This window comes from Panicum virgatum, chromosome 8K (genome assembly GCF_016808335.1).
Source record: "Panicum virgatum strain AP13 chromosome 8K, P.virgatum_v5, whole genome shotgun sequence".
In the NCBI taxonomy this organism is placed as follows: domain Eukaryota; kingdom Viridiplantae; phylum Streptophyta; class Magnoliopsida; order Poales; family Poaceae; genus Panicum; species Panicum virgatum.
This window is the reverse complement of record NC_053143.1, coordinates 23,950,103-23,976,461: the sequence shown is the minus strand read 5'-3', so window position 1 is coordinate 23,976,461 and position 26,359 is coordinate 23,950,103. Positions and strand designations below refer to the sequence as shown.

The 26,359-nt window shown below is 43.8% G+C and overlaps 1 protein-coding gene across 2 annotated transcripts; it reads right to left on the bottom strand.

Moving 5' to 3' along the window:
• Window positions 1–3,565: 3,565 nt before the first annotated feature.
• On the bottom strand, window positions 3,566–7,908 carry LOC120644256 (protein NRT1/ PTR FAMILY 4.5-like). 2 transcript variants are annotated; one of them, XM_039920842.1, is made up of 6 exons: window positions 7,714–7,908; window positions 7,570–7,661; window positions 6,781–6,998; window positions 5,442–5,882; window positions 4,790–4,911; window positions 3,566–4,691 (listed from the first exon to the last, which is right to left on the bottom strand). In XM_039920842.1, the coding sequence occupies exons 2-6, from the start codon at window positions 7,658–7,660 to the stop codon at window positions 3,827–3,829; spliced, it is 1,737 nt and encodes a 578-aa protein (XP_039776776.1). In that variant the 5' UTR covers window position 7,661; window positions 7,714–7,908; the 3' UTR covers window positions 3,566–3,826. The 2 variants fall into 2 exon arrangements, with proteins under 2 accessions (XP_039776776.1, XP_039776775.1); XM_039920841.1 differs by having other exon boundaries at window positions 7,570–7,908.
• Between the last annotated feature and the right edge of the window lie 18,451 nt (window positions 7,909–26,359).

Genomic DNA, 26,359 nt, shown 5'->3' with positions numbered 1-26,359 from the left:
TGGTCTAAAATATGAAGGAATATGTGCCCATAGATCATCCCATCCCCCATGATGAATAGCAATGAAAACTAGTGGGATGGGGAGAATATGGAAGTGCCATTGATGGTCCTAAAGGAGAATATGATGCTACTGAATGGAAATTTTTCTTTTGCCATTTCCGACCCCTGGAATTATGTTTAGGAGGAAATCTTGATGATTTAACACCATTTGACTGATTAGCACGTTTGGCCTCATTTTCTCTTAAATATTTAGCCAGAAGTTCATCAAAACTGAGCTTCGGCTTCTTGCCCTTATGCTTAAAATGGTCTTTACCCCCATTTGTTTTAGGACGCTCCGACTTAAGAATTTATGGGCTTCCCTGATCAGAACCGATTTGACCAGTTTGGACAACCGGTCTAACCAATTTTGTACCAGTCTGACCGGTTGGCTCAACCTGTCTAACCCTGTTTCTCCAAGGCAATAGGGGCAACCGGCTGTTGTTCTGATTGGGAGAAACTTGTCGGCCCCCCGGTGCCTCTTGAAGAATTACTGAGCTCATCGTCCTCAAAAATATCATTCCTTTGTAACTCATGGATGATGCTGTTATCACCACTCAAGGAGTTATAATTCTCCTTTTCACCAATATTTTTATTGCTACATGCTGGCCAATTTGTAACTTCAGGTCATTAAGACCAATTGATTTCAATTGGTCAGTCTCTTGTGCAGGAGTAAATTTCAATCGTCCGGAGTTAACGTCCGATTGTATAATTTGTTGAAACATATTGCAATTCTGAGTATTATGATCAAATGAATTATGCAATTTGCAATAATATTGCTCCTTTGCATCAAGAGATGGCATCATGACTTTGTGATCTAAAGATTTAATAAAATTCTTCTCTAGCAATACATTAAATAAATCATCACATAAAGTCAAATCAAAAGTATTTTTTTGTTTCTCTTACCGAGACTTTTGTGGAGAAGGTTTTAAAGCTGAGCGAAAAAATGCTTCAGATTTCTCATTGATCCATTTGGCTATACCTTTTCTTGTGCTTCTCATATCCGATGCTTTAGAGCTTATCACTATATCATCATCCAATTCCATAAGGCTTTTTGGTTTTGGTTTATTGCTTTTAATTCTAGAATGACCACAAGTAAACCACGAAGAGAAAAATTTTGGCACTGATGATGGATTGATTTTAAATTCCAAAGTATTACTATTATCGGCCATTTTAATTTTCACAATGCATTGGCCAATATTATCTGAAATTATTTTATTGCTAGCAAGTAAATTACCTTCATCAATCGATCTTCTAGGATTACTCATGATCATATCACTAGTAGATGTACCGACTGAAACCATATGATCTGATTTGGAATTGGACAAGTTCTGCATAAAATAGTAGTACCAGTTTAACTGACACTAAGGCACAGGTTTAACCGACACATTGGCATCGGTGCATTATTGAACAGTGTTTTTGAAGATCAACTAAAGAACTCAGTAGCACCGGTCAAACCGAGGGTGTTGGTGCATTCACCGTGCTATTACACAGAGAGCATGTCAAGCTTCCATAAGCAAAGTCTTCAGCACTTGTTAAATAGATGGGTATCAGTACAAAGCTTCGGTTAAATGATGTCGGCAGAAGAAGATGAAGTGCAATGGCTATGTAGAACTAGTGTGATCGGTTAAACTAGTACCCCAGCATTGGTTTAACTGATGGTTCATACGTCAGCTGCAGCTGTGTGAGAAGGTCCAATGGCTACTTAGAGCCATCAGTGACTGGTTAAACCAACACTAAAGGCACCGGTTTAACAAATGCTTGGCTGATTTTTGCTAGCCGTTGGAGCAATGGCTCTCTTGAGTTGGTGGCCTATATATATGCCTCACCCCAGCCATTTGAATCTTGCTAGAGTCTAGAGAAGTCACACACACATTGAAGAAATGTCTCCAAGCCATCCAAGTGCAAATTGGTCAAATCCTTAGGCTTAGCACAAGCTTTGTGAGTGTTAGTACTAGGATTAGCTCTTGAGAGAGTGTGAGAGCAAGCTGTTGCACCTTGTGAGCTGGTTCTTGTGTGAATGAACGTGTATCTCAGTGCACCGACTATCCTTGGAGTCTTGGTGGCTTGCCAGCACATCTTCGACCCTCCGGCTTTGTGTGGAGCGGCGTCAATGACTTTGTGCGGGGTACGTGGAGATCCCCATCCTTTATGGAGAAGCTCCTTAGTGGAAAACGGGACCAAGATGACCAGGAATTTGGGTAAGCCTAGGTGACAAGTCAAGGTGTCCCTGAAACAGATTTGGTGGCCGAGAAGCGATACTCTTGATTGAGTGCTTCAATGACATGGACTAGGAGTGGCATTTGCCTACCAATGCCACAGATACATCTTTGTGTCAAGAGTTCGCCTCCTCTCATCCCCTCTTTATATTTCCGCATTTTATACTTGCAACTTGTGTGCCTTTACTTTCTTAGTGTAGATCAAACTAGCATTGACTATAGGTTGTAAAACTCTTTTGGGATGAGGGTTCCACACTAGAAGAACTATAGTTGCACATCTAGATGGCATGTTTTAGCTTAAGTTATTGTGCAAACTAGTTGGACCCATAGGTTAAGATTTTAGACTGCCTAATTCACCCCCTCCCCCTCTTAGGCTACGAGCACCCGGTCACTTTCAAACATGCTCTTGTACTTTGACCTTAACATAGTGTTACCAAGGAAGTTTATGGAAGATTGATCTTACGATTATGATCAGTTTATTTATGCAATTGTATTGATGTACCATGTGGAGATCATAGATGCTACATCATTTGCTTATTATAACTTTATTAAAGTTAGATGCTTTTTATGCAAAAAAATTAAATACCATGATCTATCCTTGCTGCTAACCAAATACATTTTCCTTGAGGTTGGGCAAGGATACACCCTTATTGGATAAAACATGCGAGTACATTTTTGTACTTATGGTGCTATTGTTAAGTTGATGCTGGTGATCCGTAGCTAGAGGCCATCTTTGGTACTTCTACCCTGTTGATCGAGGTGAGGGTGATGAGGTGTCTGGTGGCTATGAGAAGAGCACTATCGGCATATAGTGTTTACCTTCTTATTTTGCGTTATGTATGTAATGAGTGTGTTGTAAAACATTCCACTGCAAAACTCTAAAACTTATTTTATGTGCCTTGAACCTATTTATGTAATAGAAACTCTATGTATGGATGTGCTTGTGTGATGATGTTTAATCTGTTGTGCTTGTAGAGTGTGTTTAAATCCTAGGCGTTGCTCATGACATATTCCAAGAACTACCAGAATTGGTTGTTTTTAATTGAGTTGATCAATGGATGATGACTTGATTAAATAGAATCAACTTGGGCTGGTTCCTCACGCTCTCACTAAAAGACATTTTCAGAAACCCTGCTACCCTACATGGCAGTTATCTTTGGTCCATGTAAATAAAAGACATCTTAATTCACATATCCCCCATAATATACCGGTGGTATGTTTGGATCATAAAAGTCGACCACAACACCTCCCAGAAATGCAAATTTATGGATGTACTCAATAAATGAAAAAAGATGCTTAACACAACACATGTATTTCAATTATTATAATATGTGGTTATAATTTTTCACATGGACGATGGATTAGCTTATTAGCATCCAGTTCCTGCAAAGTAGAAATGTAGCCCATCATTTGTTGCATTTAGATGTCCTATATTTCTAACACAATCAATACAGGCCCAATATTTCTAAAAAAGTTTGTATAAGCGCATAACATCCTTCTATTCCCGACATCACCATAGTTTCTGTAAGTTAAGCATCTCAACATGTTTGCCTTAGAAATACTTGCAGACGATCAGATGGCATTCATGGCTCGTTCTGATGGAATCTTGTTGTCCTCATCAACCACAACCTTTTGGTCATTCCTGTAAACATATCTCCTCGCAAAAAACATGTAGATAAATAGCGACACTAGCTCAAGAACTGCTAGCAACCCATAGAACCGATCAAGTTTCCCTCTGTTAAGGTTTGTCCCATCAAGCCATCCTCCTGTACCATCGCTGTGTCTTGTAACTCGGTTAGCCAATTGTATCAGCAAGCTCCCCAGCCAAGCAGACACCCCAAGAATGCAGTAGAAGATGGAGCTCCCAATGGACTTCATCCCCATGGATGCCTCGCTGTAGAAGAACTCTAGAAGCCCTACAAAGGAGGTGACGTCAACAATGCCAAGGAGGAAGAACTGCACTGTCAACCAGAACACAGATATTGGAATCCCAGAGGTCGCATCCATAAGGCCATTATCTTCGGCCACCTTTCTCCTCTTGGTCTCCACCAGGGCAGCAATGCCTGTGGCCACTGTGGCCGAAAGGAACCCGATGCCGATGCGCTGGAGGTGTGTGACGCCACCCACATAGCCTGTGAGTTTTCTCAGGAAGGGGACAATAAACCGGTCGTAAAAGACAAGTATCACCATCTGGAAGACCGTAGGAATCACAAAGAGTGTTGCAGGGGAGATGTGAATTGAACCGAGCCTGGTGTCCATTGTGTTGCCCTGCTGGACGGTGAAGTTGAGGATCAGAGGCACCGGAATGTATCCAAGGATGGCACTGAGGAAGATGGGGACCATGCGAAGGATGATCTTGGTCTCCTCCACCTGAGTTATGCTGCAGAGAGACCAGGCACCAGTCTTCCCGGTGTCTACTGCAGCTTTATCAAGGCAACTGAAAAAAAAACATGGTAGGGTAGTGACAAGAGACTTTCAACCTTTTGTTGAATTTCAGCAATGCTTGGAGAGATCAAAAGAATGTTCTGTACTTACCGAAATCCCTCGGTTTGATGTAGCATTTCAAATGCACTGGCTTCATCAGGGTTTATTTGCTTTAGTTCACTGGGGTTTTCTGATAATTTAACATTTCTATTCTTGAATGCTGCCACAAGAACCTAGCATGGATCGGACGATAAGGCAATAAGATTTATATGGGCTAGTACATCAGAATATATCAATAAACTATGAAAACAATGGTGGGCTTAATGAGTCTTTAGTAATTTTGTAACGAAGACTTGCACATTCCTATCCTTGTTTGGAGAGTTCAAAACAATGAGCAGCGTACAATTTACTATAATTAAAAAATCACATCAAATGTTGTCACTCAAAGCCACGGAATGTGTAAAAGGAGAGGGAACAATATTTTCATCAAATTGCACTAGCCAAAGTTCGATTTGAAAGACGTGTTGCTTCGATTCTATATTGAGCTTTATCTATCGGCCAAGATGGCCCAAAATCATCCACATGAGGGGATGATTTGCAATTTACATATAACTCGACGTAGACAACGCCAGCATTGATGTGTTATTTCTTGATGCACTAGTTTTGAACAGATAATTGCATATTTCTCTGTGTTTTCCAACATAATACTTCATGTGGAGGCATTGAAAACGGACCAACTTCAAAGATTAAATGCAATGCGTACCTGCAGTATTCTTGCGATGGGGCTCCCAGTTGGCAGCTGGTTCCTGTAGAATGGGAACCCGGCAATCCATATCATCATCCCCAGGAGCACGCACAGGGCACATACAATGAACCCGATGTCCCAACCTTTATCGTTCTCAACCCATACCACGAACACGAGCCCCACAAATCCACCTGTCGAAACGGCGAAGGTGTACCAGTTGAAGAAGCTCGCCTCTTGCCTCTGCTCCACGGGATCGGACTTGTTAAACTGTTCCCCGCCAAGAGCCGGCAGGCACGCCCGCGCCGCCCCATCACCAATGGGGATTAGGTACAGGCCCAGGAGAAGCAGGCTCAGGTTTGAGCCGTGGACAGACTCACAAGTGGTTGTCTGCTGTCCAGGGTTGCACGGTGGTGGGTGCAGGGACGGGACATGTGCTTGGACCGCCAGAAGGATGTAGCCCTGCATATACCGCAGTTGAGTTACACAGTACTTTGTTACGTTTAGGCTGTTTAAACAAAGATCTTTCTAATTAAATTGGTTCTTCCATCACCAGTGGTTGTTGTCTGACTTTCATGATTTGGTACTTTTATGTCTGAATATTATTACCAGGTGGGGGAGATTACATATATAAACTCATCACTAATGAACAGTTTTAATAATAACGGTAATGATTAATATTTTCAAGGTACACAAATGAGCATATTGTTGGCCGAAAAATACAGTTACACTGTTCAAAGGAACATCGAAACTAATATAGAACCAGGAAAACATGGAACGATACAACAACAAATAAAATAGGGACAGCACACCAAAAGCACTGAAAGCAAAGGAAAAGTAGTTTGATTGGCCACACCTTATCTTGGCCCCCTGTCCAAGGGCTCACTAATATTTCAGAATGACAGTTGTCATGTGCCCATGCATGTAGTGCAGATCTGGATCACCCAAATTGAAATATACAAACTACTTCTTTTCCTATTTATTTTTTAGAAAATAGAAACATGTTCCAACTCTGCAAAGTTTGCAGATAGTCTAGTTCATTATTGCATCATGGCAGCTTAGAGAAAGCAAAAGTATGATATAATCTTAAATGTTTGGTTCTTTTTTTGTGCCACTTCGCTGAGCAGCGACTTATGCCACCAGTGATATAATTACATATTGGTTGCGAAAGAGTGATGAAACGACAAGACTAATGTCTCCACTACACATACTAGATGGCATGACAAGCTATTAACCATGCGCAAAATATTAGTTTCAAAAAAAAGAAGATTCTTTGTTTTTATCCAACATGTACCTTGAAAGTAAACAAAATTGGGCGTATATATATCTTTTGCGAAAAAAATGGAGTAGCAACTTGTACCAGTATCTCAATAGGGCCAAAGATGAGGACGGTGTAGAAGCGCCTGATGTAGGAGTCGGCAAGAAAAGCTGCTGGGATGGAGAACATCTGCAGCGCGGCGAAGAAGTTGCTCGCCATGGTGGAGGCCCTCGCCACGTCCATGTGCATCTCATTGCGCAGGTAGCTTACAAGATTCAAAATATTGGCAATGTTGGCGGCGTTGCTGAGCAGCACGAGCGCTGCAGGGAAGAGGCCAGATGTCAGAATCATTGCAAGCACTAGAGCGTTTAGCGTGTAGATGGTTTGATCGAGACAACGATGGCTCACAACAGCCATGGATGTCAACATCGAATAGAAAAAAGAGTTCACGTTAAGCAATAATACGGGAGTAGGTGAAAATGGAAGGCTCGCTAGCTATGGAAAGTACTGTTTCTTATGTTGTGAAAGATGTACCTTGTCGGAGAATCTATCTGAACAAATTGTCTGGTGTAATACTAAGCACTATCCTCCTTAACCAAATGACGTTTCTACAAGCTAGTTTGTTCATTTTTAACTAATTAGCCTTTGTAAACCTCATTTAATAAAGACCAGAGGGAGTACAAAATTTTGGATTACAAGAGGGAGAAGATCCAAAACCTGCTTAAGCCATATATATAATGGCAGAGAAAACAGAATCGGCATAGTTTGTTTCTAGATTATCAGAAGCAGGCCGGGAGCCAAAAGAATATCTTTGTATCATCGATGATGACGACTAGATTCGCTGACACTTAATGGTGGAGACTGGAGAGCACTTAAATACCACTGGCTTACCATGAATGAAGATTGAAGCTCTCACTCCTCCATGCTTCTTCGTGTTCACCGGCCGTCCTCTCCAGTCCACAAGCCCAGATGAACTGCCCATTTTCTCTCTCTCTCTCTCTCTCTCTCTCTCTCTCTCTCTCTCTCTCTCTCTCTCTCTCTCTCTCTCTCTCTCTCTCTCTCTGGTTATGGTCCGCAAACTAAGCTTGTTTCATTGCTTGCTGCTAGCAGGTGATATGTCTAGCGTGCGTTCTCTCTGGTGATTGATAGATAAAGACTCTCTGGTTATGGTCCGCAAACTAAGCTTGTTTGATTGCTGCTAGCGGGTTGTATGTCTAGCGTGAGTGGTGATTGATAGATATAAAGAGGTCGTGAAAAAAGGAGGCTCAACAAAAGGAGGCTAGTGTCCAATGACGAAGGAATTGAACCACTGGTCCTGAGAACGAAAGTCCAAGGAAAGTGAAACGACACCAACCAAGGCAAAGGTCATGAATAATCAATTTATGGTTGTCGAAGAATAGTTTTGGTATCCTTATTACGGCTCTGTTGGTTACATCACATCTATTGACAGGCCACCTCACATTTTCCAAGCAGAGTAAAAAACAAACAAATCGTAGAAGCAAATGTGGTATGAAAATATCTGCTCATGGTATCAAATGCAATTCAATGCAATCCAATGCAATTCTTTTGCAATCCAGTGGATACGACCTTAAACCTGACAGATATCTTCTCATGGGTATGAAAATATTATATCCACATCCGCAAACACGCCAAATCCGCTATTGGTATTTCTTAGCGTCATCACCAGGAGGTTGTTATTTCCTCCGGTAACGGCACTGGGAAAATGCCATTCAGCATGCAGGAGATATATCTTAACGTAAATCTTAGTGTCATCACCTAGGAGGTTTTAAGTCCGATATGCAGGATTTTTTCTGGCACTGTTTTACCATGCAATGTTCCCTCCCAGAGAAGTGGATGATGATGCTTGTTCGACCTTTTGCCACACCATATTTGATTACTTCTTTCATCATGGATTGTGTTGATGTTTTCCAGCGTCATGAATAAATCCGCAAGCACACGGGATATCATCGTAGCCTTCACCCAGGAGTATTCCAGCCCGATCTTCCGATAGGTATAATGAATTCGACTAGTGGAGACTCAACGTTGGTGATTCGAGCTTCTAATCAAACATGATCTGAAGTTATGCAACCGTTACATCACTGCTCCATTGGTTATCAACCAACCACAACTCGATTGACCCACCAAGAAGGCTTTTTCTGAAACTGAATGGAAGAACACAAATAACAAACGGTAAACACGCATTCTGAAATTGCATATGAATATGAAGCGAATATGAATATGGGGTTCAAGCTATGATCACAAAAGGACTAATCACTACAGTGGTGCAGAACAAGAACGGTGACCCTGATTCATAGCAAAAGGGCTCGGCGTCACAGTTACAATGAACGATGTTTGTTTCTCAAAGGAAAACTAAACTCAACAAAACCCTCTAATGTGGCTGCTGCTTCTAAATATATGCTCCAAGGGTCGACCAAAAACCCCGTGGACACGCCCCTATTGGGCTCCAACACAAAACACGGGCCAACAGCCCAAAAGACGGTAGCGCATCACCCTGACAGATTCTAGACGTCCATTTGTTTCGACAATTCCTGATGGAACCTGATATTGAGGTGTGACCTATGCCATTGGATAGCTTATCTCCTTAGCTTTTCATACATATGGAGAACGTCGAATTTGGACTCCGTATGCAACCTAGGTGTCGTTTTTGGTGCGAGCTACTCCTGGATACCGAGGTGGGCTCGAACTTGAATTGCTTTGGGACTCCACCTTGGCGACTCGAACTGAATTAGCCTTGGGCCTCCTTCTTTACTTAAATACCATACTCTAAGCATGGTCATACGCTAAGCATGGTCATATCCATGGGTATCATGTCTTCATCACCCTCTTTCTTTTCTCTCATAGGAAAAAGCAAGTTAGCCTATTGTTGGGTATTTTAACGACTCCGAATAAATCCGCAAGCGCACGGATACTATTGTAGCTTTCACCCAAGAGTATTCAAGGGTATTGAATCCATAGGGAACATGTGTGCAGGACACACCAAGATATGTGTCATGGATGGAGAGGATTCCTGAGGTAGTACTATAAGTGAGTTAAAGGTCGTTCTCTCTAGCAAAAATACTTGGTTTGGGCACCGGCTTTGTCAGACCTGGGGCCACGGGATACCTGACATGGCGCGGATCAGTACCAGATATGGGATGGGGCATGTCCTATACCCATACATCATGTAACTAGTCGTATAGACTTAGAATTATTCGGTATAGAAGGAAATCATCCAAGAAGTACTCGGGATAGACTCCTAAGCTTGTACTGATCTAGGGTTTCATGTAACCCTGCTCCCCCTAGGCTACAAAAGGGAGGGTAGGGACCCTCCAAAGCATCTATAATCCTCAGGCAATACAAACCACCCAATATGACGTAGGGTATTACACAAGTCGCAGCCCGAACCTGTCTAAACCCTCGTATTGCTTGCACCATGGTGTTCTTGATCACAGCGATCCCCCACGATCTTTCTTCTACCTTAGGGAATCCCAAAGTAGGTGTGCTAGTAAAACACCGACAGCTGGCGCCCACCGCGGGGAAAATCTCTGACGATCTCCTGATGGACTCGATAGCCACCTTCGACTTCACCAACACTCCTAAAAAGGGCACGGCCATCATCTTCGGTTCATGGATCTACGTAGCCGATGGCTTGGGCGGTTTCACCAGCCACCTTGCCGAGCCTTAGAGCATGGAGGCCAATGCCACAACTCAGGACGACAATGCAGGCAGCCAGACCGAAAACCCCCAAGCAGATAGAATTTCCGATCTAATCGGAAATTACCTAAATGACTTCAAAGCCACCCCCTACCCTCGAGTAGACAAATTTGATATAGTCAAAGGGATCGATCACGTCACAAACAATCTTGTCGAGTGCATCGAACTCACATAGACGACACTTGAAAGTGACAAGTCCGCTCCTCTCATGCTCGGACGATATCTTGGCCTGTCTAGATCAAGTCGATCACTCTCTGCTTGATTGCAACAAATTGACTAGAAAAACCCTTAATTATGATGACGCCACGGAATACAACACTCCTGAGGCAAGATTTAATTACAACCTCGATGAATTCATGTATGGACTCGATCATCCCAACCCTTTCGACGATCTAGAACAGTGGTCGAATAATATCCATGAGTTCATGGAAGAACTTTGCAAACCAACACCAGATCCATTCAGAGAATACTGACAATGGTTAAAAGATGTAGGCATCCGGGCCGAGATGGGACTACCTCCCCCGGAACCCTATAATTCTACGCCCAGCTACCCGCTAGGGTTATAGAATATGGCCTCTGCCTTCCGGGAGGCTACCAAATCCAAAACCCTAGTTGATCTTGAAAAGGATTTGGACTCCCTACTCCTACTCGGAAAGGAAGATGCCACTGATTCTCAGGAGGCCCTACCAACCGATTAAATCAATCCCAAATTGGGATACGGAGACCAACTCCCTCACGACACCATCACAACGAATCTGAAGATAACTCGATGGAACGGGCCAACCTCGATGACTACCCCACCGACAATTTCGAAGAGTACCTCTCCAATGACAACACAAAGACAACTACGATGACAATGGAGGTAACAACCAATATCAATCATGATTCTTCTCATCCTCCTCCAAGTGTCACCATCGCCATAAAGATGGAAGATGAGGACAACAACAACATTGAGAAAGAGCGACGCAAGATCTGCAACCAGAAGTGCACCGAACACCGTCAACGCATGGCTGAACGCTACCAAGATGAAGCTGGAGAATCTTACGACTACTCCAACAATGACCTTTGCAATGTCATCAATATCGATCGTGACGCTCACACCGTGATCATCTCCAAGAGGCAAGAATGCGAGGAAGCGGAAGCATACAACCCTTCCTCCAACTACCGCATCACTGAAGACTACTCGAGACCAGCACGCAAGTGGCCGAACATCAGAACTCACCACTTGGAAGCTGGCCCATCTACAACAGCTCCTCAAAAAAACTATGGCAAACGGGCTGCGCTAGTCCAAGAACGCTTCGAGCAAGCCCTCCATAAGCACAGCCAATGGCACCCAAGTGGCGGGCACTCCGCATTCGAGTGTCGCAATCTACGCAGGGCGCTGGGAGCCACCCTTGTCATCAACCCTCATCAAAAGTCGGATGAGCAATGCCAAGACTAAAGAAGACATGCAATCAACATCGCTCTAAAGAGCATTACCCTATTTTTCAGCAATAGCCATTATCTAGGCCGCACAACTCGGCAAACGAGGTTAGATAAGTATAAGAGTCTCGGAGTCAACTGTGATAGCCCAAGCTTTTAAATTGCCAAGCCAAGGTCATTAGCCTAAACTACACATAAAATGCACAAAGAAATTCTAAATGAAAACCAAAGATAAAACCATATAAATTATTTTGAGCCTAAGTCAGGAAGTGCAAATAACTTTTTAACCAATGCAAGTATGCTTATGAAATTGAATAAGCATCTCACCAACATCATAATAAACCAAAGTCTAGATGAAGTCAAGAGGGGAAAGTGAAATTTTGCACATGAAATGACGAGTTGTTTTAACTCAAGATTTCAACAATTATTGATTTGAAAATTCATTAAATAGGCATAAAAAGAAAAATTTAAACCGTTGCTCAAATGAACTTTTGCCCAAAACCAAAGTTGTAGAGTTTTAAATGACAAAAAACTTTCATGTTCAAAGTTTTTCAAGTTGCCACACAAAATTTGGAGAAAAATTTGAAATTCAAAGTGTATAGGGTAATTTCAATTACATTTAGGTTTCAAATGTTAACTTTCAAACGAAGCTTCAAATGAAAAAGTGCCTGGAACAAAAGTTGTAGGATTTGAAATTTTGAACAACTTTCGTATTCAAAGTTTTTCGAGTTTCAATTGAAAATCTTGAGAAAAATCGCGGTCAACACCGCTGACCAACTTTCTCTCTCCCTATCTCTCTTCTCTCTCCCTTTCTCTGTTCTGTCGCCATCGCCGCCGCGCCTCGGGCAGAGCCAAGCCGCCCCGCTGCCGAGTAGCCCTGCCGGCGATGCTGCGCCGCTGCCCCGGCCATACCAGACCCCGACCACATCCTCCCGCACGCCATCGCTGCTATGCGCGCATGCTGCCGCCCGGCGCCGGTCGCCGCCGACAGCTCCGCCCACGTGCACACGCCACCGACGACCGCAGCACAACACAACCCCGACCGGCCATGACCCACAGCACCTTGCTCCTACCCTGTCCCGTCGCCATCGCTGCGTGCCGGCCATGCCACGCGCTGCCGGCGCTCTGCGCGCGCTCGTGCCGGCCACCGCGGCCGTCCCAGCGCCTTTCCCTCCCCTGCACCGCCCCTTGCAGCTCCCACACTTCAGTTCACGTGCACAGCCACATCCTCACTTTCCCTCTCTACTCTCCCCCTTGTGCCAGCCCCTGCGCAAGGGAAGCCACGCCCAGGAACCGCCGCCGCCGTGCCATTAGCGCTGCCGCGGAGCCCTCACCGTGGAGACCCCTCCTCCACCTCTCCTCGACCCAAATTGACCTCCCCTCCACCTTCACCTCGCCTCCCAGGTCCTCCAAGGCCCAAACATCACTGCCCATTCCCTCACCTATGTCTAGAACGCCGCCGCCGTGGCCAATGTCGCTGTCGTGGACAGCTCACCACGGAGCCCCCACTCCCGGCCTTCCTCCGCCCAAACTCGCCCCCTAGCAAGCTTCCCCTCCCTCCCGAGATGCTCACCGGCCTAACATTGCCCCCAATTCCTCGCTGAACAAACCGGCTGCCGCTTGCCACCACTCACCGCAACCACCGCCCCTGACCGCAGCCCAGCTGGCTAACAAGCGCCCCCTTTCGGCCCTCCTCTGCCCAGAGGGACTCGCCCACGAGCTCCCCCTTGCTCACACAAAGCTCCTAGGCCCAGTTAGTTATTCAAGTTGCTATACTATGTTTTAGGAGTTACAACTTTTACAGTACCCTTATTTTGGTTCCTAGACGCTATAGAAAAAGTTTGAGAAATTTTAGTTAAGCACAACTGGACCAAATGATTTATGGTTAGGATAATTTCACTAAATCAATAAAAATAGTTCCTATATTTGGAAAAATCTAAACTTTTTTAGTACTTTTTACTAAAACTTATATCTATCTGTATAATTATACTGGTAAAATTTTAACCTCTCAAAATAAGTAGAACTCTCTGTGTAAATTAGTTTTGATATATGTAGCTATAAATTGTATGATTTTTAATGCTCTGTGTAATATTTATTTAAATATGAAAAATTTACAGTAGACTCATAATAGTATTATAAACACTCAGTAAAATTTTTAAAACCAGTACTTGTATAGTTTTTGCTGTATAAATTGATGTTGATACTAGGAGTAGCTGTTTGTTTGACTTTTTATAATTAATCTGTGCATAAAAGTTGCTAAAATTTTTATAGTAAGTCACTGAGTCAAACTTGCACCTGATGTAAAACTATCAAGACTAGAAGATGTGAGAATCTAATTATTTGAATTAACCACGTTAAGGTTGTAAAAGTGAAATGTATATAATCTTTATTTATAAAAATAAGACTTTTGGAAATCACCCTAGCCCTTTTATGAACTAAATCAGGTTAAATAATACTCTATAAATGATTTCCCAATAACAAGTAAATATGAGTTACTTCACACAGCAAAACCGAAAAAACATATATATCGGAGCAATATCGGAGCAGGGAACGTGTTCTAGATGTCTGCCATTAGAGGAAATCACCCCAGCCCTTTTGCTGGAGGGGCAATATCGTAGCAGGGAACGTGTTCTAGATGTCTGCCATTAGAGGAAAAAAACATATATATAAATTCAAGGCATGAAATTACACAGCAAAGCCGAAAAAGAGAAAGTGATGATGCACGAAGGAACGTCAAATAATGCGACTGAACCCAAGGGAAGCGTAACTATAACATCACCCTGTTAGACTACTTTGGATCTTTTAGGAGCTGATCGAGTGGGTGAAGTAATTTCTGTTGGGAAAATACCTTGCTGGCGGCTCCTGCCTCCTCCCATGGTGCCGCCGTTGAGGGTTGACGGCTTGGTGGCGGCGCTTCCTGCAGTAGAGCGGCGTGGACGTCCTTGCGCAGCGAGGATGTTGGGGACGGTGTGCCGGCGCTGGTGGAGCTTCCCGTCGCTCACGGCGCACCTCTAGATCGGTTTGGGTTTGGACAGTTTGGTGGTGGCGGCTGTGGTGAACCTCGTGTCTTGTTCTGCCAACCCCACTGCTCTCTCTTTTATATGGCACTGTGCAACGGGGGCCCACCAGCCGTGTTGGGCTGGGCGTGCCCGATCAGGACGCGAGTCAAGGGCCCAAACATGGCCGTTGGGCCAAGTTTGGTGGAGGTCAACCTAACACACCGTACTTGTGTAACTAACAGAAAACGTTCTCTATCGTTATTGCAGGATCGATGCGGTGAGGTGCTGCAATTGGCTTACTTATATTGCTTATGGCCCAACCAATGCCATCCCTAAGCCAAATTCAAATATGAATGACAGTTAACGAAAATTGATATGATATTCTCTGCCATTACTGTATCATGATACTTTTTGGGAGAAAAAAGAGAAAAGGTATTGAGTATTGACATGTCACGGTGTCTTATATTGTCTTATTATTTGAAATGTTTTTGACAGTAACTTAGAAGCTATGACATATAGCAAACAAGTGGCACGAAAGCTTTGTAATGTTCATGGTTGAATCGACAGGCTTTCTGTGCATTGTGAACTCTGGTTCACTGGAAAAGATCTTATTAGCTCCTAGCAACCTTTTCATACCAATGGATCGAAGGGCATAAGAGTGTGATAGATGATAGAGAACAAGTAACGCAGGAAGCATGCATCGATTATCAAATGAGATCATTGGTTAAGTAGTAAGTTCGAGATGTATTTGATTCTTTGTTTACTAGATATGACGTTTTCCGGACTTCTATTTTTTAGTCATTACGTGCGAAATTTCAATAGTGGCGAACAAAGGTCTGTAAAAGTGGCGGGCATCGCGCCAATCATACTGATAACTTGACAGGCATTTGACCCATCACTAAGATATTATAGAAGTCATCAACTACATAGTTATAGATGTCATCAAGACTTGAAATTTAACAGCAAAAGGTTTTCACGCAACCAACTATGAATATTTTTATAAATCATAATGTTGAACTACAAAGCCATTGATAGTGTTTTCTTCCTATAAGTTCATCGTTAGACCATGTAATTATTCCATATGTTATCATTTCATCTTTTAGTTACTATATATATTTAGATTTGAACTCTAACATAACAAATGTATCTCTCACTAGCTATGTTGTTACTACCAATAGAGTTTATACTACATAACCATTTTATATATCATGTATCCCTCGCAGATGCCGTGGGAGATACGCCTTATATCTGTCACAGTTCTAATAAATACGAGGTTACATTTATACTTCATATGGTTATATGTTGAGCAAAAAGAGAAAACAGTATTTGGCAGTTTCAAGAAATCCATGAGTGATATGGCATCCATATGAGCATTTTTCTAGTAGTATGTTTGAAAGGGGCCTACTATTTAGTTAGTGCATGCACTTTATGCCCACCCACTAGTGAGCACATGGGTGGCTCATCCATCAAATATTTTGTTTTCTAAAATGTTTGTGACCATATTTAATATGAAACGTAGATGTATACAGTCCATGCACCTAGTAAATTAAGCAGCTTTTGGCAAACATTGTTTTGCTGTAAGTCAGGAAAGTTTTTTGTAGCACATGCATCTACGGCATCATTCAGACGTAAACTATATCTATGGGATGGTAAGATTTTGTATAGCATCTTTTCTTTAGGTCCTATTTATTATATTCAGATCAGCTTTTATAGGCATATATACTCCACTAACACATTTATCTGGCATTTTTCACCTTTTTGTATTCCATTTGGTTGGCTAATATCGTTCATACTGTTTGGTTTGTCCTGTCACTGATCATGCTGTTCCATTTTCTTAAAAAAAAAATGCAAGCGCTTGTTTCCTTTTGCTACGAGTGGAGACCTCATCATAACGAATATGGCTACGGAATAAAGTGTGCCACCATTGCAGTTAGTTGCAATGTAAAACTCAAATAAAGTCAAAAAAAAGTTTTATACGACTCAAACTTTTGAAAGTCCAGTAAAAAGTACTGCTGGAACTATGGCGAATGCATCTATCATCATAGCCAAAATAAGATTCGTTTTGGCTAGAGTGCCCAAATCCGTTATATATTTGACACGGGTTTGCCGTAATGCTGGACCTATGGCGAATGCATCTATCATCATTGATGCATAAATAAATATACCAATTAGTAGTGATTGAATTCCTTCTATGGTTCCACATGAGAGACCAGTATGAATATAACCTACATGTCCAATCGAACTATGAGCTATAGGTCTGGGCCATGGCGGCCAGTGCTTCTAAGATCATAGAAGCAATGCTGCAGAAAAAGAAGATTTCTTGTAATGTACCCCCGTAGGAAGTCAGACGCCAACCTCTAGCAAACCCTAACCAACTAACTGGCTTCCATCTCTCACTTCACTCAGATTCATCTGCTAGCAAGTGCTTTGCTCATGGCAGGCACTCGAAGCCTATACTCGAAATATGAGTGCGATGACTCATGTAGTCATAAGGGCTGCCCGAGTGCTTTGCTCATGGCAAGCACTCGGAGCCTATACTGGAAGTATGGGTGTGATGACTCCTGCAGTCATTAGGCTGCCGAGTGCTCTGCTCTTGGCAAGCACTCGGAGCCTATACTCGAAGTATGAGTGTGATGACTCCTACACTCATAGAGCTGCCCTAGTGCTTTGCTCATGGCAAGTACTCAGAACCTATATTGGAAGTATGAGTGCGATGACTCCTACAGTCATAGGGCTGCCTGAGTGCTTTGTTCATGGCAAGCACTCGGAGCATATACTGGAAGTATGAGTGTGATGACTGTCGGTGTTTTACCGGCACGCCTATCTAGAGATATCCCGACGTAAAAGATTGATCGTAGGGAATCGTGGAGATCAAGAACATTTGCAAGTAACACGAGATTTGTACAGATTTGGGCCACAAGATGTGTAATACCCTACGTCTTGTTGGGTGGTTTGCATTGCCTGAGGGTTGTATGAGGTGCGTATGCTAAGTAATGCCTTGGAGGGGTCCCTGTCCGCCCTTATATAGCCCACGGGGATAATGTTACTAGTAGAAATAGTAGCTTCAATGACATTTTGCGCGTGATGTTCCGAAACTTCATCATTGAGCAGACCACATCTGTGACGAAAACCAATTTCATCACAATTCATCGGCGGGAGCCCTCAGCCCCTGCTTAACTATGATGAAAGTAAAATGCGCATCACAGAACAACATCTGTTTCATCATAGTTCATCAATGCTGCCCTCAGGCCCTACGGAACTATGAAGAAAGTAAAGCGTAAGTCACAGAACAACATCTCATATCGTCACAAAAATAGCCTGCCATCAACTCCTCATACCTGTAATGCCCGTGACTCATCATAGAACTAGACCGACTGCCACGTGTAGCGGTCTGGATCTGCCGGTCCACGAGCTAGGCTCGTTGGTCAACTATGTCAACACGAGTCAAATGGGAGAGGTGTGACCCGAGGGTCCACGTGTAAAAAGTGCGGGCCCAAAAGGCTAACGTGGGTAACACGTGTAACTGTAGACCCCGGTTGACTGGTCTAGTATGTCTAGCTGGCAGCCATGTGTGGTCTCATTTGGCTAGTCCAACATGTCTACCTCGTTGCCACGTATGCTGTCAGGGACCTGACGGCCATGTGTCTAGGGTTGTGGGTCAATTATGTCAACATGGGGCCACTAGAGAGGTTGGATCCGACCGTCCCTGTGTAGGAGTGCGGGCTAGTAGATCGACGTGGCTTACACATGTTACTTCGGGTCCCGGAGGTCCACGTGTACGGCCAGGTTTGAGTGAGCCACCAGGATCGAACTCTATCCGGCCCTGGAAGAGAAACAGGCTCGCATTAAAATATGTGTGACTTAGAATTATTCGGTATATAAGGAAATCACCCAAGAAGTACTCGGGATAGACTCCTAGGCTTGTACTGATCTAGGGTTTCATGTAACCCTGCTCCCCCAGGCTACATAAGGGCAGGTAGGGACCCTCCAAAGCATCTATAATCCTCAGGCAATACAAACCACCCACATGATGTAGGGTATTACGCAAGTCGTGGCCCGAACCTGTCTAAACCCTCGTGTTGCTTGGACCATCGTGCTCTTGATCACAACGATCCCCCACGATCCTTCTTCTACCTTGGGGAATCCCTAAGTAGGCGTGCCAGGAAAACACCGACAGCTGGCGCCCACCACGGGGAAAATCTCTGACGATCTCCTGATGGACTCGATAGCCACCTTCAACTTCACCAACACCCCTAAAAAGGGCACGGCCATCATCTTCGGTTCATGGGTCTACGTAACCGATGGCTTGGGCGGTTTCACTAGCCACCTTGCCGAGCCTTAGAGCATGGAGGCCAATGCCACAACTCAGGACGACAATGCAGGCGGCCAGACCGAAATCCCCCAAGCAGATAGAATTTCCGATCTAATCGGAAATTACCTAAATGACTTCAAAGCCACCACCTACCCTCAAGTAGACAAATTTGATCTAGTCAAAGGGATCGATCACGTCACAAACAATATCGCCGAGTTCATCGAACTAACGCAGACGACACTCAACCGAAACGGCGGCAAGGCCGCCGAAAACTTCAAAGTGACGAGTCCGCGCCTCTCATGCTCGGACGACATCTTGGCCTGTCTAGATCAAGTCGATCACTCTCTACTTGATTGCAACAAATTGACAAAAGAACCCTTAATTATTATGACGCCACGAAATACACCACTCATGAGGCAAGATTTATTTACAACCTCGACGAATTCATGTATGGACTCGATCATCCCAACCCTTTCGACGATCTCAAACAGTGGTCGAACAATAACCATGAGTTCATGGAAGAACTTTGCAAACCAACACCAGATCCATTCAGAGAATATTGACAATGGTTAAAAGATGTAGGCATCCGGGCCGAGATGGGACTACCTCCCCCGGAACCCTATAATTCTTTGGCCGGCTACCCGCTAGGGTTATAGAATATGGCCTCTACCTTCCGGGAGGCTACCAAATCCAAAACCCTAGTTGATCTCGAAAAGGATCTGGACTCCCTACTCCTACTCGGAAAGGAAGATGCCACCGATTCTCAGGAGGCCCTACCAACAGATTAAATCAATCCCGAATCGGGATACGGAGACCAACTCCCTCACGACTCCATCCTGACTATAAGATCCACCCCTAGGGTAGGACAGTCTATTGGAAAAACACGGAGGACCAAACCCTCCCGGAGGTGAACAACCAGGCTCCCGACAAATTTCCCTTCCAAGAAGGAGTGCCTCTACCTCCTCCACAAGAAGAAGAAACCAATGGCACCAGAGACCTCGCACGGGAAGTCTTCATGGTGCGCATCACAGAGATCCACGAATCTGAAGATAACTCGATGGAACGGGCCATCCTCGACGACTACCACACCGATAATTTCGAAGAGTACCTCTCCAATGACAACACAAAGACAACTACGATGACAATGGAGGTAACAACCAATATCAATCATGATTCTTCTCATCCTCCTCCAAGTGTCACCATCGCCATAAAGATGGAAGATGAGGACAACAACAACATTGAGAAAGAGCGATGCAAGATCCGCAACCAGAAGTGCACCGAACACTGTCACCGCATGGCTGAACGCTACCAAGATGAAGCTGGAGAATCTTACGACTACTCCAACAATGACCTTTGCAATGTCATCAATATCGATCGAGATGCTCACACCGTGATCATCTCCAAGAGGCAAGAACGCGAGGAAGCGGAAGCATACAGCCCTTCCTCCAACTACCGCATCACTGAAGACTACCCGAGACCAGCACGCAAGCGGCCGAACATCAGAACTCACCACTCAGAAGCTGGACCATCTACAACAGCTCCTCAAAAAAAAAACTATGGCAAACGGGCTGCGCTAGTCCAGGAACGCTTCGAGCAAGCCCTCCACAAGCACAGCCAATGGCACCCAAGTGGCAGGCACTCCGCATTCGAGTGCCGCAATCTATGCAGGGCACTGGGAGCCACCCTTGTCATCAACCCTTGTCAAAAGTCAGATGAGCAATGCTAAGACTAAAGAAGATATGCAATCAACATCACTCTAAAGAGCATTACCCATTATTCAACAATAGCCATTATCTAGGCCGCACAACTCGGCAAACGAGGTTAGATAATTATAAGAGTCTCGGAGTCAACTGTGATAGCCCAGGCTTTTAAATTGCCAAGCTAGGGTCATTAGCCTAAACTACACATAAAATGCACAAAGAAATTCTAAATGAAAACCAAAGATAAAACCATATAAATTATTTTGAGCCTAAGTCAGGAACTGCAAATAACTTTTTAACCAATGCAAGTATGCTTATGAAATTGAATAGGCATCTCACCAACATCATAATAAACCAAAGTCTAGATGAAGTCAAGAGGAGAAAGTGAAATTTTGCACATGAAATGACGAGTTGTTTTAACTCAAGATTTCAACAATTATTGATTTGAAAATTCATTAAATAGGCTTAAAAAGAAAAATTCAAACCATTGCTCAAATGAACTTTTGCCCAAAACCAAAGTTGTAGAGTTTTAAATGACAAACAATTTTCATGTTCAAAGTTTATCAAGTTCCCACACAAAATTTGGAGAAAAATTTGAAATTCAAAGTGTATAGGGTAATTTCAATTACATTTAGGTTTCAAATGTTAACTTTCAAAGGAAGCTTCAAATGAAAAAGTGCCTGCAACAAAAGTTGTAGGATTTGAAATTTTGAACAACTTTCGTATTCAAAAATTTTCGAGTTTCAATTGAAAATCTTGAGAAAAATCGCGGTCAACACCGCTGACCAACTTTCTCTCTCTTCTCTCTCCCTTTCTCTGTTCTCTCGTTGTCGCTGCCACGCCTTGGGCAGAGCCCGGCCGCAACGCGGCCGAGCAGCCCTGCCGACGATGCTGCGCCGCTGCCCCGACCATACCAGACCAACCGCGCGCCCGTGACCGACAAGCCGCCGGCAAAGCCCTGCCCCGACCACATCCTCCCGCCCGCCATCGCTGCTCTGCGCGCGTGCTGCTGCCTGGCGCCAGTCAGAGCCGACAGCTCTGCCCGCGCGCACACGCCACCAATGACAGCAGCAAAGCACAGCCCCGACCAGCCATGACCCACAGCACCTTGCTTCTGCCTCGTCCCGTCGCCATCGCTGCGTGCCGGCCATGCCACGCGCTGCCGGCGCTCCGCGCGCGCGCGTGCCGGCCACCTCGTCCGTCCTAGCGCCTTTCCCTCCCCTGCACCGCCCCTTGCAGCTCCCACACTTCAGTTCGCACGCGCAGCCACATCCTCACTTTCCCTCTCTACTCTCCCCCTCGTGCCAGCCCCTGCGCAAGGGAAGCCACGCCTAGGAACCGCTGCCGCCGTGCCATTAGCGCTGCCGCGGAGCCCTCACCGTGGAGTCCCCTCCTCCACCTCTCCTCGACCCAAATTGACCTCCCCTACACCTTCACCTTGCCTCCCCGGTCCTCCCAGGCCCAAACATCGCCGCCCATTCCCTCACCTATGTCCAGAACACCGCCGCCGTGGCCAATGTCACCACCGTGGGCAACTCACCGCGGAGCCCCCACTCCCGGCCTTCCTCCGCCCAAACTCGCCCCCTAACAAGCTTCCCCTCCCTCCCGAGATGCTCAACGGCCTAACATTGCCCCCAATTCCTCACTGAACAAACCGGCCACCGCTCGCCACCGCTCACCGCAACCGCCGCCCCTGACCGCAGCCCTGCTGGCTGCCGAGCGCCCCCTTTTGGCCCTCCTCTGCCCAGAGGGACTCGCCCACGACCTCCCCCTTGCTCACACGAAGCTCCTAGGCTCGGTCATCGCCAGCCATCACCGCTGGAGCTGCGCCGCCGCCAAGTTCCACCGCCGCCATCCCTGTCCAACGATAAGCCACTGCTACAGGCCACCACAGACCCATCCAAGACCACCCACAGGTAGCTCTCGCCTCCGTGAAGCTTCCCCGTCCTGTTCCCCTTGCCGCCGGCGAAGAGGCTCGCTGGAATCGGCCGCTCCGCCGCTGCCCCTGTTCCGTTTACAGCCAGGGGTGAGATTGCAACGATTTCAATCGTTCCAGGGGTTTTTTTGCTAAATGCAGGGATCTATTCATGACATTCTATTTCAAGTTTTTAATTCAAAATAGTGAAATTGTAAAATTGATATAAAATCGTAGAAAAATCGGAAAAATAGAAGCTCAACTGTTCTGGAATTCATGCAAGTAGATCTGCAACTTTTGTTAGATAAACTTTTTCATTTGCACACTGTATATGGCTCTAATTTAAATACAAATTTAATGTACCTTTAATTAGATCTCAAGATCCTTTCATGGGATGTCTTCAATTTTTTGTCAGTGTGTTGCATGTTGTATGTATAGGCTTGTGTAAAATTTGCAGGACCAGTACTTACTCCTAACTTAAGTTTTAAAATAGATCTTGATTTATGCTTAGTTTAAATGGGTTATTTATTCAAGTTGCTATACTATGTTTTAGGAGTTACAACTTTTCAGTACCCTTATTTTGGTACCTAGACGCTATAGAAAAAGTTTGAGAAATTTTAGTTAAGCACAACTGGACTAAATGATTTATGGTTAGGATAATTACACTAAATCAATAAAAATAGTTCCTGTACTTGGAAAAATCTAAAATTTTTACTGAAACTTCTAGCTATCTGTATAATCATACTGGTAAAATTAAATCCTCTCAAACTGAGTAGAACTCTCTGTGTAAATTAGTTTTGATATATGTAGCTTTAAATTGTGTGATTTTTAATGCTCTGTGTAATATTTATTTAAATCTGAAACATTTACAGTAGACTCATAATAGTATTATGAAGACTCAGTAAAATTTTCAAGACCAGTACTTGTATAGTTTTCTCTGTATAAATTGATGTTGATACTAGGTGTAGCTATTTGTTTGATTTTTCATAATTAATCTGCTGCATAAAAGTTGCTGAAATTTTTATAGTAAGTGACTGAGTCAAACTTGCACCTGATGTAAAACTATCAATACCAGAAGATATGAAAATCTAATTATTTGAATTAACCACGTTAAGGTTGTAAAAGAGAAATGTATATAATCTTTATTTATAAAAATAAGACTTTTGGAAATTACCCCAGCCCTTTTATAAACTAAATTAGGTTAAATAATACTCTATAAATGATTGCCCAATAACAAGTAAATATGAGTTACTTCACACAGAAAAAACAAAAAATCATATATATCGGAGCAATATCGGAGCAGGGAACGTGTTCTAGATGTCTGCCATTAGAGGAAATCACCCCAGCCCTTTTGCTAGAGGGGCAATATCGGAGCAGGGAACGTGTTCTAGATGTCTGCCATTAGAGGAAAAAACATATATATGAATTCAAGCCATGAAATTACACAGCAAAACCGAAAAAGAGAAAGTGATGATGCACGGAGGAACGTCAAATAATGCGACTGAACCCAAGGGAAGCGTAACTATAACATCACCCTGTTAGACTACTTTGGCTCTTTTAGGAGCTGATCGAGTGGGTGAAGTAATTTCTGTTGGGAAAATACCTTGTTGGCGGCTCCTGCCTCCTCCCATGGTGCCGCCGTTGAGGGTTGACGAGATGGTGGCATAGTTGGAGAAGAGACCGCAGAGGCGCGGCGACGGCTTGGTGGCGGCGTGGATGTCCTGGCACAGCGAGGACGTTGGGGACGGTGTGCCGGCGCCGGTGGAGCTTCCCGTCGCTGACAGTGCGCCTGTAGATCGGTTAGGGTTTGGACAGTGGGGTGGTGGCGGCTGTGGTGAACCTCGTGTCTTGTTCCGCCAACTCCACTGCTCTCTCTTTTATATGGCACTGTGCGACGGAGGCCCACCAGCCGTGTTGGGATGGGCGTCCCCGATCAGGACGCAAGTCAAGAGCCCAAACATGGCCGTTGGGCCAAGTCTGGTGGAGATCAACCTAACACACCATTTGAGCCCCGTAACATAATGATAATGTGTATTATGATAGTACAAATACTGTATGATTTTTTTTTAAATTCAAAAATGTTAAATAAATAGTTAGTTAATGAGTGATAGTATATAGGGGGAATAGATATGGGTGGAATGGTTGGAGAGAAGGAGTTATAGGGGGATGAATCTTTTGGAGGGAGGTAGTAAAATATAGTAAATAGTACGTTTGGGGGGAGTTGGATGGGGGGAATGGTTGGAGATAGCCTAACAGAAAACGTTCTCTATCGTTATTGCAGGATCGATGCGGTGAGGTGCTGCAATTGGCTTACTTATATTGCTTATGGCCCAACCAATGCCATCCCTAAGCCATATTCAAATATGAAAGATAGTTAACGAAAATTGATATGATCTTCTCTGCCATTACTGTATCATGATACTTTTTGGGAGAAAAAAGAGAAAAGGTATTGAGTATTGACATGTCACGGTGTATTATATTGTCTTATTATTTGAAATGTTTTTGACAGTAACTTAGAAGCTATGACATATAGCAAACAAGCGGCACGAAAGCTTTGTAATGTTCATGGTTGAATCGACAGGCTTTCTGTGCATTGTGAACTCTGGTTCACGGGAAAGGATCTTATTAGCTCCTAGCAACCTTTTCATACCAATGGATCGAAGGGCATAAGAGTGTGATAGATGATAGAGAACAAGTAACGCAGGAAGCATGCATCGATTATCAAATGAGATCATTGGTTAAGTAGTAAGTTCGAGGTGTATTTGATTCTTTGTTTACTAGATATGACGTTTTCAGGACTTCTATTTTTTAGTCATTACGTGCGAAATTTCAATAGTGGCGAACAAAGGTCTGTAAAAGTGGCGGGCATCGCGCCAATCATACTGATAACTTGACAGGCATTTGACCCATCACTAAGATATTATAGAAGTCATCAACTACACAGTTATAGATCTCATCAAGACTTGAAATTTAACAGCAAAAGGTTTTCACGCAACCAACTATGAATATTTTTATAAATCATAATGTTGAACTACAAAGCCATTGATAGTGTTTTCTTCCTATAAGTTCATCGTTAGACCATGTAATTATTCCATAGGTTATCATTTCATCTTTTAGTTACTATATATATTTAGATTTAAACTCTAACATAGCAAATGTATCTCTCACTAGCTATGTTGTTACTACCAATAGAGTTTATACTACATAACCATTTTATATATCATGTATCCCTCGCAGATGCCGTGGGAGATACGCCTTATATCTGTCACAGTTCTAATAAATACGAGGCTTACATTTATACTTCATATGGTTATATGTTGAGCAAAAAGAGAAAACAGTATTTGGCAGTTTCAAGAAATCCATGAGTGATATGGCATCCATATGAGCATTTTTCTAGTAGTATGTTTGAAAGGGGCCTACTATTTAGTTAGTGCATGCACTTTATGCCCACCCATTAGTGAGCACATGGGTGGCTCATCCATCAAATATTTTGTTTTCTAAAATGTTTGTGACCATATTTAATATGAAACGTAGATGTATACAGTCCATACACCTAGTAAATTAAGCAGCTTTCGGCAAACATTGTTTTGCTGCAAGTCAGGAAAGTTTTTTGTAGCAC